The 15336-nt window shown below is 37.7% G+C and overlaps 2 protein-coding genes across 4 annotated transcripts in view; one reads left to right on the top strand and one right to left on the bottom strand.

Annotated features, from left to right (window-relative positions):
* The first annotated feature begins 1057 nt into the window (after nt 1–1057).
* The window catches only part of LOC124459868, a 26962-nt gene continuing 12683 nt past the window's right edge, over nt 1058–15336 (top strand). The window contains exons 1-3 of one of the 3 annotated variants that reach the window (XM_047009644.1): nt 1058–1685; nt 1717–2456; nt 2776–3444. In XM_047009644.1, coding sequence (XP_046865600.1) covers nt 1675–1685; nt 1717–2456; nt 2776–3392 — 1368 coding nt within the window. In that variant the 5' untranslated portion in view covers nt 1058–1674 and the 3' untranslated portion in view covers nt 3393–3444. Of the gene's footprint in view, nt 2457–2775; nt 3445–15336 lie in introns of those variants that run through there. The other 2 variants (XM_047009642.1, XM_047009646.1) reach the window with 2 other exon arrangements.
* The window catches only part of LOC6650539 (45 kDa calcium-binding protein), a 27866-nt gene continuing 24392 nt past the window's right edge, over nt 11863–15336 (bottom strand). Inside the window, exons 3-4 of the mRNA XM_023180561.2 lie at nt 12237–12921; nt 11863–12169 (exon numbers count right to left, since the gene is read on the bottom strand). Of these exons, the coding sequence (XP_023036329.1) occupies nt 12095–12169; nt 12237–12921 (760 nt within the window). The 3' untranslated portion in view covers nt 11863–12094. The remainder of the gene's footprint in view (nt 12170–12236; nt 12922–15336) is intronic.

Genomic DNA, 15336 nt, shown 5'->3' with positions numbered 1-15336 from the left:
TTATCAATGAGTTAGTTTAATATTTGGCTGGCTTATTGTCTATTAGGAAAATGTTTTTATACCCTTGCAAAATGGGTATATTAATTTTGGTCAGAAGTGTGCAACGCATAGAAGGAAGCATCTCCGACCATATAAAGTATATATATTCTTGATCAGCACCGTCTGTTCGTCTGTCCGTCCGTCTGGATCAACGCAATCTCCTCCTAGACAGTGCTGAAATCTTGCATGTAGGCTTGTATATACTGCAGGGGTTGTATATCTCGGATTCAGCCGGATCGGACCACTATATCATATTGCTCCCATACAAACGGCAAAGTCACGAACAGTGACTTTTCTCAATAACTTCGTTATTTTCTGAGCTATTGTCGTGAAATTTTGGTGAGTTTATAGGTATACTCTAAACGACTGTGCCAAATTTGATCAAGATCGGGTGACTATATCATATAGCTTCGATCGGTGGAAACCCACGACTTTGATCAACAGCTTCGTTACTTGCTAAGCTAAGATTGTAGGCCGTACTTTTGCAAGCATATGACTTCTTAGGTAAAACGTTTTTCGACAGGCTACAGGTAAGGAAAGAGTAAAAAAAACAACTTGCAAGGGTATACAAACTTTAACGCGGTCGAAGTTAGCTCCGGCCCTCTGATTTTAATAACCGGTGGTGCGAATTTATTTGCTTCTAAAGAAAGTTTTACCTGCAGATATTTAGAAATGTCATGAATATCTATATATATAAAATTCTCGAGTGTGTTTGTGTTTGTTACAAAACTACTCCGAAACGGCTCGACCGATTCTCACGAAATTTTTTATGCAGATCGTGTAGGACTGAGAATAGGCCAACATCTATTTTTTATACCCAAATAATAACGAGCTCACGATTAAAACTGACTAACTGTGCTGGATATCTGAACTACCCTGTGTTTTATACGAGTGAAATTAGACACACGGCCTACTTGATAAGAGATGAAATTCAACAAAAATAATTTAAATCTTCCAATCGAAACAGGCCGTGAAAAACCATATACAACGTTGAGACTTTCTAGAAATCAGTAAGGTGATGTACACTGTTGAGTTCACACGGCTTCGCTTGGGGATTTCCGTATACAAAAATTTAATTTTCCAGTTTTTTTTTCGGAACAAACAGTTGAAATTTTCTTTTAAATTCAGGACAAGCGTTCTGTTGCTGTCGCCGAGTGTGGTTCGGTGGAAGGCGCGCACAAGAATTGTGCGTCTCGAGTTCAGTCGTTGTTACAACTAGAGTGCGACCGAACTCGCTGCGCTAATTATTGATCAAGAAAATAATACACGTTATACACCAATCCGTTTTCCAACTTGATTTATTACAACAATGCCACGAACACGCAGGGGGGCTAATTTGAGTCGTCAAACTAACAGATCTAGAGGCATGCAAGATAGAAGAGCAATAAGATCAGATGCAGAAAGGCAACAAAGTAATGCAGATGTCCGTGTAAGAATGGCGCAGTTACGTGCATCACAATTACAAGAGGTACGAGATGAGCAAAACCAACAAAGACAATTGGAACGAAGCGAATCGCGCAGATTCGTAGCCAACAGACGTAGAGGGATTTCATTTCTTCGACTAGCATTTCAGTATGAGCATTATGTTGAATATTACGCTCATTCCAAAGTGGTAATTGGTACATTGGACAAGGAATGCCCGCACTGTCAAGCCCTTAAATTTAAAAATGAGCCAATTGGGATGTGTTGCTCATCAGGAAAAGTGAAACTTCCAGAAATTGAAACACCGCCGGAACCATTGCACGGCCTCCTTATTGGTACTGATCCAAATTCTTCGCTGTTCTTGCGTTCAATTCGGCAATTCAATTCATGTTTTCAAATGACATCGTTCGGAGCAACGGAAATAGTTAAAAATACTGCTGCAAATGGTCAACAATTTAATTCCACATTCAAAATCAAAGGCCAAATTTACCACAAAGTCGGCTCATTACTACCAATGCAAAACGAACCTTATAAATTTTTACAAATTTACTTTATGGGTGGCGAGGACTCTGAACGGGCACTCGCCAATCGCGTGAATACACGTTGCAACTATAATCACCTCAATTCACCATTTGCAACGCGCATTGTCAGCGAGCTGGACGCTCTGTTAAATGAGCACAACGAATTGTTGAAATTATTCAAATCACATATGCATAAGCTACAAAGTGACAATCACGCTATTTTCATCAATCCTGATAGAACACCAGCTGGAGGGCATATACGTCGATTCAACGCACCTGTTGTTGACGACGTGGCTGGAATCATGGTTGGCGACCATACAGCTACGCGACAAATCGTGATTCGAAGAAGAAATAATTCTCTTCAGTCCATTCCTGATACCCATCGTTTATATGATGCTCTCCAATATCCACTCATTTTTTGGAAGGGACAAGACGGATATTGCATAAACCTTAAGCAACGAGATCCGGTAACAGGTAATTCATTCATTAAGAATATGAAAACTCTTCAATTAATACATGGATATCTATTTTTTATACCCAAGCTTTAAGAGTAGTAAAAGATTTTGCTCAACCTTTTGCCATCCATCTAAATTACTTTTACATTGAATGTTTTCGTAGTATGCCAGCTTTCGTTTTTCATTTATAAATCACTCAAATGTATATTGCTTAACAAATAGACTGTAATTTATACTTAACTGCAACTCAGCAATAGAGTTAAATATAATTTAACATAGTAATAGGACGTTCAACATATCCAAAGACATCTACTTCAAGGGTTTAACTTGAATTTCAGCAATAAAATTACCAACCGCAATTTTAATTTTTCAAAAGCGGGCACAGCGAAGCGTGGCAGGGCATGTGAACATGCGCGTTCAAACGCTTCACGATCCATCCGCCGAAACTTTTTCGAAACAGCTATTAGATATTGGCAATGGGAAAGTTGCCGTACATGATAATACTGAATCAATAAAATTACCAACCGGTTTTTGCACAATCGTCCACTCGCAAGATGTTCTCATCGACTGTATATTTCCCGATGTACACACACAATATATAAATCTTGAGTGGCTGGCAGAAAGAGCCATTTTAGCAGCGAAAAATGTGGACGTTCATGGATTAAATTTCAAGATACAACAATTGTTGCCAACAGACTCTGTGTCATACAAATCTGTTAATACAGTTTGCAATACTATCGAATCTGTAAATTACCCAGTAGAATTTTTGAATTCCTTGGATTTGCCAGGCATGCCACCGCACCACTTACAATTGAAAGTAGGATCCCCGGTGATTTTGCTCCGTAACTTGAACCCACCACGGCTGTGCAATGGCACACGATTGGTTATTAAAAAATTAATGAAGAACGTGATTGAGGCCACCATTTTAAATGGCAAGTTTCAAGCTAAAAGGTAACACGAAATTCTTTGACTGTTAGGCGTTACGAAGTTCGCCGGGTTTGCTAGTTTTGGCTATATAATTTTGCTAACTTGGAGCGTAGCTTGAAAATCCAATGTAAAAAATGTCATTAAAAGAACAATAATAAATAGACACATAAAGAGTTAACATCAAATACCATTCTCATAATTAATATCCGCAAATATAGTTTACCAAATTATAATATATATTAAGATAGACTCAACCCTAAAATAAAATGCCTGGAAAGGGGAGTTTTGAATAAATTTTATGAAAGTTGAACAAATTGTCTTTAAACGTAGACAATTTACGTTTTAAAACTAATTTTGACACAATAAAACAAATTGTAATAAGTGGCCAATAATTTAGAGAAATTCTATAAAACTTGTCTTGTCGATGCTAGAACTTAAAGAATTTGGGGGTTCCTCTTATTTAAAGAGGAACCCCCAAATTCTTTAAGTTCTTACTTAAAGACATAACATGTTATACGACAGGTGGCAAAGGTCCAATTTAAAAGAATAAACTTACAAGTTGAATGCTAGCCAAAACCACGAAAAGCGCTGTGAAGAATCTCACCGTAAAAGGAATTAATTTCCGGTTCCCTAAGTGGTTTTCCCAAGATAACGGTAACTAAGGCGATATTAAGGACGTCCTTCTTAGTTTTCATAAGCATTATTCTGAAACTTTTTGTTATGTTGGCCAAATACAAAGACTTGACTCCACATTTTGGTCTCTTCTCCGAATTCATATAATGTAGAAACTTATTTTTCTTTAATATGCCTAACATAACACAGACAGACTCACACAGTTGGACAAACACAGACTTTTACACACATACACAGGAAACTGGTGTAGCCCATAACAACTCCGTTTTCAGTCGTTTTTGGCCTGTCAAAGCCGCTTTATCCCTTCTCGTTTATGGCTGGCCATAACTTTTACCTCATTCTCGCAGCAACGAAAGCACGAGAACAAGTGAGCTACAGAGGATTGAGTGGGTGGGTGGTGATGGGTGGATGCTCAGAATTTAACCGCATTATATTTTATGCCTTGACAAAGTCATTTGTCCAAGCAGCTTAGTCCAAGATGACCGTAGAGCGACCAAAGTCTTGGCTTTCATTTGAGGATTTGTATTTTGTGACCCCTTTTAAGGCTAATATCCTTTGATATCCTTGATATACATGCCGCATAAATCTTTAGCCGAGAATTGGTAAAAGGCTATTAATAATAATGCAAAAAGTGAAAGAACGAAAATCGTAAGTATTAATCATTTGAACTGGATGAGATAAACTTTCCTGATGCAGGTTTCCCCTCTCTCTCTCTCTCTCTCTGACTTTCTGCCTTTCTGTCTGTTACTCTGCCTGTCATTGGGGACCGTTTTAATGAAAATGCGGCTGGCAACGGTTTTCCCCGACAACAACAAAAACAAAAAAGAAAAGAAAAACAAAAACGTAAACAAAAATTAATCACTCTTAATGAATTTTATGTCATACAACTTTTTAACGCTGACAGATATAGTTAAAGGAATTTTTTCTCCCCCTCCACCCCGTCGCCACTCACTCATCGCCATATCAGAGGAAACGAGTAAGGAGAGGGTAGAGGGGAACAGCATGCAACAGTAAAGAGTCAGGAGTCAGTTGTTCCCTGGACATTCATAAAAGTAAATTATGTAAAAGAAACTTTACCGTTTTATACCACTTTTCCATTTCATTTTTCTACTATTTGCCAGGAATACGAGGAAAAAGTTTCATTCTCATCAAATTCCAACATCGTATCCTATCGTCTTTGTCTCTGTCTCTGTCTACGTCTCTCATCCAAGCGAAAAGTTTAAATAATTGTTTTGACCTGAACTCAGTGGCGGATGGATATATAAAAGAGAATGTAAGGGGTAAAAACGAGAGAAAAAGTCAATATAATGATAAATAGAATTATTTATTTATCTAATAACTCCACAGTGAGCTATTAAATATCCCTTTTGATGACGTCGACAACTGTACGAACCAAGACACCCCCACCAGCTGATCCACGCTTACACCGTTGCTGCTGCTTTCATAGCTGAGAGAAGGATTATCGCTTTCTTGCTGTTATGCTCTCCCTTACTCTTAATTGTAATTACGGTAGAAGGTGTAAGGATTGCTCTATCGCTGACACAGTGGCGCTCTCTGGCTTTAACTAACATATGAGAGAGTGTAAGTGGGTAAGAGTAAAATTGTTGCTCTGATCAGGTGAGTGCATAGCCGTTCAACCAGCATAGTGGAAGCTGGTGGAAAAGAGAATGAGAAGTGAGTAAATCGGAGGTGGGAGTGAGGAAGTTACAGCGGCTCAGTGGAAGGTATATTTTGGGCTCTAGGCTGACTTAAATTCTCAAACTTAGCACATCTTTATTGCCTTAAACCGTAGTGCCATGTAAAAGTTGTTTAAAATTCTCTTTCTGCATTTTCTGCATCTGATTAATGCGAATTGATAGAAACTGTCTCCGGCGGAACTAACTTTCACTTTTGCACCCCTTACCGTCTCATTTCATCCGCCTCTGCCGGAAAACAGAAATGAACTAATTTCTGTTTGGCTCAACAAGAACATTTAACTTTTTTTGCCACGGTTTCCCTTTTGTTTTGTGTTCTTTTCTTTACTATTGCACGATGTATAGAGAAAATAATGTAATAAACATAGAATGCAAACGAAGCAATAAGTAGTCTACCTCATTAACAAAAACCAAGAAATGAAATGCAAAAATAAAGAATTTAATAATTGGGGAAATGGAAACAAAAACTGGAATGCAGTAAGAATGAGTATAACAGAAACTCACTCGATTTATGTTAAAGGAAATTGATACAAAATGTCCTTAAAGATATTATTGATTGACTTTTATTTAAAACACTTGGGTTTTACGGCAAATGACATTTTCCTTTTGGGCATAAAAAACGGAAGAGGATTAGGAATATTCGATTTGAATGACTTGCATAAAGTTGCACTTTAAGTTGCATTCTCATTGCCTTTGGGTAACTGTAAAATGACTTTAAGAGCCAAAATAAATAATATCTACCTACATGAGCACACACACCGAAAGGAAACGAGAGGAGGCGGAGATTGAGAAAGGGAAAGGCAAAGGCAAAGGCAATTCTTTAGTCCCATTGTGCAAATTCTCTTTTAGCTTCCTTTTTTCTTGGTTTTTTTTTTTTTTATTTTCTTGCCCCTGCTGGCCGACCTAAAGACAGCTTAATCTTTATGCTTAGATCGGGATTGAAAAATGTCGCTTGATGCGGCGTTAAAAAGATTTTGTCGCATTAAAAGCTGTCGTTTATCTCAGACCAAACAGTGGAGAGAGTTGGAGAAACGGGAAAGGGTAGGTAGGGTAACACACAGAAAAATGCGTGTGCCTGCGGCTGTCGTTGTGTGTGTGTTTTAATACTCTTCAACTTCTTTGCCCAAAAGCCAAAACGCAGACGTCGTGCACACAAACACACATACATAAAGGGTGATGGCCAGGGGGCAAGGGGAACTCGGTGGAGGGAGGTCCACCAACATCGGCTTGTCAAAGGCACGTGCAATTCAACATAAACAATTTTACACACACACATCTGCAAGTGTTTTTATGCCTCTGTGTGTGTTCCCTTCAATTTGATGCTACTGTTCCAGCCTCCATCTTGTACCATATATTCTCATTTTTCTTGTTGTTGTTGGTTTGCTTTCCTTCCTCTTTTTCTCTTTTTTGGCGTTGTATGCCGAAAGCCGCCGCAGGGGTGCGCCACTATACACAAACCGCTGTGCTAGGCTGCGTATACGTAATACCAAAACTATCGATGGCGAATTTACGCCACGTTGTGAACATTTTAGCATTGTTGTTGCCACGTTAGTTGTTGCATTCAGACACACACATACACAAAGACGCACACCTATACCTCACATATACTAAGGCTTATTTGTGTGAAGAGCTTTGTTTTGTGCCCCTTAGTTATTCGGTATATTAGGCATAGCTCCAAAAAAGATAGTTTGTTACTTATAGTAGAAACTCTCTTGACCGTTTACTGACATTTGCATTGCATGAGGGTTGTCCATCTAACTGGGATGCAATTTTTCGGTTAGAAATTGAGTGGTGTCAGCTTTTTGTGGCTAATTGAAGGTTATCCTCAAAATACAATTGTCCTTTAAGGCACTCTTTACATTACTGACAGCTTTCTTACTTATATATAAGTAGCTTTTATTTAAGGGAGTATCAAAAAATATAAGAATTTTCAATGTGTTCTCATCTTTAAGTCTAATGTGGTCAATATACATAAATCTCTTTTTCTTGGCTTTCCTGCCAAAATTCTTACAATAAGAAAGACAGCAAAATATCCAAATTTAATCAGCTCCTTTTCGATTTTCGTTTAGATTTGTCATAAGTAAAACAGGGTATGGACCAAGTCCATCATTTAAAGTTTTCCTTTTTTTGTTGTACTTTTTCCACCTATAGCCCAGTGGGAAAGGTCGTAGTTTCTATCGCATATTTCAGTACATTTTCATTTTACACACACACACATACATACGTCCTACGTACACACACACATACATTATATCGCACGCATACACAATGGTCGCACTTCCTGTTTCCGCTTGTAATAACGTCGCCATCAAGTTGCTTGTTGAGAGGACAGAGGGTAGATGAAGAGGTTGGTAGGTCAAGGGGAAATTTGCATAAATTTTACTATACGTACATTTCGCACAGAAGGCAAATTGCATTTTCAGCATAACACGTACTCCATTCTACTTTCACACACACATATTCACACACCCACATCCATAGAGACTGTAGTTTTTCCTTGTATCTAACTGAGAGGAAAAGGTAGGCCGTTGTGTCCTTGTCCTCCTACTGTCGGCTATCGTCTGCCTTCTGCCTCCTGTTCAGTGTTCAGTGTTCATGCTGGCTGGCTGCTTTTGCTTTTGTCTGTGTTAGTTTAAGGCATGCAAATGTTACGAAAATTGCTTTTTACTCTTCATGTATGTGAATGGGATGGCTCTCTTCTTGTCCTCTTACCTCGCACACTCGATGGAGGATACCCATTTTATCACACACACACACACATACCCACAAAGTTAGTTAAGTGTTTGCCTTCAAGTTGTTACTACAAAATTACCTTTTATTGTTATTTTTTTTTCTTTTCCTTCATACAATGGGTGCAAAACCTTAAATATTCAGTTTTTGCAGATCTTGATTCATCTCTCTATATATGCATATTCATACATATTTCATTGCTCTACTTCTAACATGAATAAATATTTAAAATAAATTTCATAAAAACAACAATTTATGAAAATAAAATGTGGATTTTTATCCATTTTAACATACTATATAAATAAAAATATATACATTTTATTGACATTTTCAACTGCAGCCACATTTGCACATATTCATTCAGAATGTATGTATATAAAAGTTTTTTTTTTTGTTTTTGTCAAATAGAATTTAAAATGTGTAAATGAACCAAACCCAAATCAGAAATCTTTAAAGGAAATTTAGCAAACAAATATAATAAAGTGAATTCCATAGTAAACAGTTCCCATCTGTTGAGTTCCTATAACATTTTAATCCAGAAATTTAATGTCTGTTTCTGTATATCAATAAAGAAAATATTTCTATTGACCATATTTTTGATTTAGTGTTATTATCCTTTGCTTTAATTCATCGGTTTGAAGGCAAACATGAGTTTTTTCTTATTTTTTAGCCTGAAGGAGAAACGAGTTTCTTTACAATTGCCACTCAAAGAGTTACCAATGGCAACAAGGTATTCTTTATAAATGTTTTCCTTTTCTATTTTTGGGCACAACATTCCATTTTTAACCACAGTACTTTGAAGTCCTCGCAGTTTCTCACCTTCGAAGAGCTCTCTCTTTTCCCTCTCTCTCTCAGAGTGTGAGTGTGTGTGTGTGTCTGTTTGCATTATCCTGGCAGCCTGTTAAATGATGTGTTGTTGGCCAATTTAAGCAAAGCTCTGCTCTCGTATTACGAATTTTATTTGCACACGCACACAGAGACAGATATCATTTAAAACAGATTTATGTATAAAATGTTTAAAAATGCTACAAAAAAAAGAGGAAACATTTAATTGCTTTGATGTTGTCCTGGCCACATAGCCAAGTGAGCGAGAGCTCTCTCTCTCTCTCTCTCTCTCTCTCGCTGTCTCTCTTTTGCCCTCTGTCAATGTCCCTTGAGTATTTAACCCTTGACGTTTGTTATGGCTTTAGCTTGTGGCTTTTGGTCTTGTGTCGCATAAAATGTTAAATGCATTTGTCCCCCACCCCTTTCTGTCCATTTCCACACTTCCATTTCTGCCACCCGAACAAAACGTGCTCAAATAATATTCTGCATACAAAATAACTTGGTTTTCTCTAATGGCTGAAAATTTTAAAATGCATGAGTTCTTAGACCAAGCAACACGAAAACAAACCCCCCTAATCCTCACCTCAATTCACCACACCGCACTACAACACAATTCACCTCTCCCTCTCTCTCACTCACTCTTCTTCATCTGTATCATCTTGTATTTTGTGTGTTTTTGTGAACTGTTGAAGTTTATTTTCCGAGATTTTAATATGTATGAGTTTGAAGATGAAGCATTTATGGCATACAGTTGCAGATATAGAATATTTGCTTTCTCCTTTTTCTTTTACTTTTTCCCTACATACATACCCCCACCCTCAATCTGCCCCCTCACAGTCCCTTTTTCTCTATGTTTCTGTATGTGTTTGGCATATTTATGACGGGTTTTGGTTTGGAAGGCCACACTTCTCTAATAGCATTTTCCGAGTCTAAAAAGTATTTGGCATGCTCAGCGTATTTTCTACTGGCAAGTGAGTGACTAATGTAACTTACGTGTACAATACGGAAACAAGAGCTTCTTCCTTCCCTTACTCCCGACTCCCACCCATTGCTCCAATAATGTAAAACATTTGTACTAGACATCTACTGGGGGATATCATGTAACATCTTTTTTGCGGCTCGTTAAATAAGGCCTGATGCCATTTGTTTTATGTTGTTAACTCAATTTATGAATGCCATACATGAATCATGAGTTAGAAAGCATCTTATTCGGGTTTTATTATGTGGCTTGGGTAAAATAGTATTCCTAAAAACAAAAAATTTATATTATCGCTTTAAGGGTCAACGGCTTAAACGGATTCTGACCAATTCATTATAATTGATTACTACTTCACTTCTTCGTCGCTAAAACTAGTTGGGAATTACAATTCAATGAACTCTATCCCCAAACATCCAAAACAAATGCCCAAAACTATGTTTTCTTGTGTTTCTGAATCCGAAATTACTATACAAGGTTACTGCTCTGTCCCGTTCCTGTTTCCATTCAAATTTATAAATTATTGTTATTTTACTGTAGTCTTAAATTGTCACCTGTCATGGGGCTGTTTGTATTATCGTATATTGTTAGTGTTATCATTTGCTTTGGCTCGCATGTCCTTTAGTGGTAATAGCATCTTTCTCTCTACTTTGTATCTTATTAACTCAATTGATGTGTTTGCTTATTTTCTTCATGGCTAAGCGTTTCAGTTTGTTGCTTCCGTTTCGTGCACACTCACACACGGACACACACACTCACAGGAGTCCTTTGCGTTTTACGTGCTCATTATGTGAGCTTCCGAATAATTAGATTCAATTACCCATCGTCTTTGCGAGTTGGTCCTGTCTCTGGCCCTGGCCCGCATATTGTTCACCAGTCAAAGAACACTCCGAATCTCTCGCTCTGCATTTTTGCTTGGCTGACTCTGATATCATCAGCTGGCAGCTAGAACCCTCCGGGCTCTTCTTACGATTAATATGCTCGTTACGTAATCCTTGGCAAGCAACACACAAAAACATACATAGACATACTTCAAATGGAATTTGATTATTTTGCTCACTAATCCATCAATATTTGCCATTCCGCGTTCATTTTTCCGTTTTCTTTTTGAAATTCAGTCATGTGTAGTGGCCTCGATTGATAAGTATCCAATGGATTAAAGAAGTATTAACACCCATCAGAAAGTCAATTGTCTGTTAAATTTTTCTCAAGGATTTTCATCAGTAGAGCAGAGAGGAAAGGCGATAAGAGAGGCAGAATAAAGTAAGAGGTAGACAGCAGACATGGGACAGGTTCTTCTTTTTTTATACAGGCAAGTGACACTTATTTATCATTTCTCTCACTCCCACGTCTTTCGTCTTGGAATTTATCTTCTTCGGCAAAAACAAAAAAAAATAAAGAGAGAAAATGCTGTAGGAAAAAACAAATTGAACATGGCCTTATGGTTAATGGCGACCGATTTGTCAGCTCAACTTGCAGGAAGTTGAACTTAAGAGGATTCAAAGAAAAACGTTTTAAATCTTCTGAGGAAAACAAGGAAGAAAAGACACAAACACTTATAAATTTCTTACATAAAATTACATATACATTTTGTGTTTTTATTCATATGATTATTAATAATTTCTATATATTTGCTTTGCAGTTTCTTAAAAACAAATAAATTGTATTAGTGGGCAAAAATCACACATTAAACGATGCACAAAAAACAATTTTCGTGTATAAAGTTAAAAGTTATGCCGTCCTATTAATTGTTATGATTACGCTTTTCTAGTTAAACTATTTCCACAAGTGCCATAACTTACAAATTAATATCACTATAAATGCACATCGATTATATTATATATAGTAATTCTCTCTGAAGGGGCTGAATGTTTAAAATTCCGTGTGAAAACTATTTGCCGTATCGATCATTTTGGATTGCAAAAATATTTCAGCATTGTCAGTCATCTGGAAATGTAAAGAAATCAATAAATATTCAGAAAAAGAGTACTCTTAAGAGACTATTCTAATTTACCTCTTTCAATGTCAGCATTTCGTCCTTGTTCTCATCGCAGAGGCTGAACAAGGTGACCGCTTCTTGTAGAGCATACCTGGGCGTCTTTGGATTCACATAGTTCAGGAGCTCCCCACGATCCGCCTTGCCATCATGATTTTTATCGATAATCCTTTTGAATTCCTCACGACGTTCCACCAATGTTTTGCTTATCAATGATTTGCGTAACAAATCATCATCGTCATCAACATTCAGCTCAGAGAATTCCTCCATGGTCAATTGCTCATCGCCATCTTGATCGAACTGCCTCAGTAGATCATCGACTAGTTCCAGTAGATTTGAGACACTCGATTCGGGATGTCTAAAACTTAAAAACTCATCGATTGTCAGGGTAAAAAGATCTGTGCGTGCAGCCTCCGACCATCTGGCCTTATCTCGCATCATATCTTCGCGTGCCTTGCGATTGAGGGCCGTGTGTCTAATCTCATCATGCTCATCAATATCGGTATCCGACATTCCATGATCATGCAGAAAGAAGCGATGATATTCATCCCAAGTAATAAGACCATCAGCTGGACCAATATCCACACGACGAAATTCACGGGCGTTGTTCATAATGGCCTCCTCAATGTGGTCCACAATGCGACGATTGATATATTGGGCCATCTCTTGTATAGACAGACGACCATCACGATTTCGATCGGCCCTGCGAAAGGGAAGAAGATGAAGAAACAACAATTTTAAACACTCCATGTCTAATTTTCCCTCATGTTAAATGCTTTTCCCTTATAACGAACATTCTGCATATGACAGTTGTCTAATGATTTCAAACCCTCTGGCTTCTGCCACACGCCCCCATGTCAATGAAGTGTGAATGGTGACCAAACCCCTGAAGTAGGTGTCAGATGTTAAAGGTAGGTATATCACGTTTGGTACCTTTAAGCGATATCCTTGCCACCCACGCCCAATTCAAGTTATGACAACCAAATGGAAAATACGTTACGCAGTTTGTGCAAAAACCAAAAGGGACCCCAAACTTTTGGGCAAGCCGAAGTTGGTGTACCCTTTGCCAAAGCCCCTGGAGAGAATATACATAAGTTCTGTACGATACTGGATATAGTTATCCTATTCTGATATAATTTACTAGAAAAGTAAATGATGGTTTCCATATTTTTATGTGCTATAATTAAAAAGGTTCAATACTTATATTAACTATCTAAAGACCGTTTTTTAGGTAAATGTGATAAGAGAGAATTTCCAAAATTTCGCAGGGAAGGAGACGTTTCCGATCCCATATAGTATATATATTCTGCATAAGCACAAAAAGCCGAGTCGATATAGCCATAGCCGTGTGTCCGTGCGTAAGTATTAACTTCACGTTCACAATTAGAAAGCTACTGGAATGAAACTTGGTGTTCAAACTGTTTATTGCTTCATTGAGATCAAGTTTGACACTTCGTCGGATCGAACCAATAATACATATACCCATAATAGAATCCAGCGATCGAAAAGCCTACTTCATAAAAAAACATCTCAGTACAAATATGGGAAAAATTGATTTTTATTAGTGTTACTCAAAATTTTCTAATAGTCTAGAAAAAAAGGCTCCCACACAAAGTTATGTAGCTTCTTTTTCGTTAGTATTTTTATTTGTTTCTGTCTACAAATCTAATCTAATGTAATGCAATCCACGGATTGCGAACAATCCGGATTTGAGAATGAATTAAGCTATAGCTACGACAACTCAAATAAAAACCAGAGGGCCGGGGCTAACTTCGACCGCGTCAAAGTTTGTATACCCTTGCAACTTTTTTGGTAACTCTTTCCTTACCTATAGCCATCAAAGTGGAAAAACGTTCAAGCTAAAAAGGATAATGTTTCCGAAAGAACGGCCTACAATCTTAGCATAGGAAAAAACTAAGATATTGATCAAAGTCACTGTTTTCCACCGATCGTTCCTATGGGAGCTATATGATATAGTTACCCGATCTTTATCAAATTCGGCACAGTCATTAACAGATATATTAAACTAACAAATGTTTAATTTGAAAGCAATCGCGTCAAAAGTAACGAAGTTATTGACAAAAGTCACTGTTTTCGAAAGATCGTTCCTATGGGAGCTATATGATATAGACACCCGATTTTGATCAAATTTGGCATAGTCGTTTATATGTGTAATTAACTTACCAACATTAAATTTCATGACAATAGCTCAGAAAATAACGAAGTTATTGAGAAAAGTCACTGTTCGTGACTTTGACATTTGTATGGGAGCTATATGATATAGTGATCCGATCCGGCTGAATCCGAGATATACAACGCCTGCAGTATATACAAGCCTACATGCAAAATTTCAACTCTGTAGCTCTTACGGTCTAGGAGGAGTTTGCGTTGATCCAGACGGACGGACGGACGGACGGACATGGCTATTTGAACTCGTCTCGTCGTGCTGATCAAGAATATATATACTTTATATGGTCGGAGATGCTTCCTTCTATGCGTTGCACACTTCTGACCAAAATTAATATACCCTTTTTGCAAGGGTATAATAAGGATATATTTCATGCCAGTAAATAGAAGGCTTTATAGGTAGTCCGGCGAAAGAGAAAACTATGTGAGCTCATTTTTTTCGTTCTGATGAAGAATATATATATATTTATCTATGTTTTGTCCACTTTTATCAGAAATGAATATATTCCTTTTTTTGGCAAGGGTATGAAAACGCAAAAGCCAACTTACCACCAGTATAATCAGTGTATGGGGCTACTGGGCTAAGGCTGGCATTTGTTTTAGGGATTCTCTGGGTGGGTGGACGGGCTGGCAGACAAAAGTCGCGGGCACATTGTTGTTATGTGCGCTTTGGCTTTGTGCAAAGGGGTAACACAGGGGAAAGGATTTCCCCTCATAACCACCGCCTGGCGGTTTCATTAGCATATAGTTGGAGCATTAGTAGCTAAATAAATAAACGTGCTACTTGCAACTTGCAACTAAAACGATTTTAAGTTTCGTTTCCTCTTTTACCCCAGAAAAGAAAAAACAACTTTTTCTCTCCCTCTTTTACTTTATAATTCTTGGTTTTATTTCTTCTTCTTTTTGCTGGTGGTCACGTTTCTGCTCCCTA

The sequence above is a fragment of the Drosophila willistoni genome, chromosome 3R (genome assembly GCF_018902025.1).
Source record: "Drosophila willistoni isolate 14030-0811.24 chromosome 3R, UCI_dwil_1.1, whole genome shotgun sequence".
Classification (NCBI taxonomy): Eukaryota; Metazoa; Arthropoda; class Insecta; order Diptera; family Drosophilidae; genus Drosophila; species Drosophila willistoni.
The sequence above is the reverse complement of the archived record's forward strand: the minus strand, read 5'-3'. Positions and strand labels throughout refer to the sequence as shown.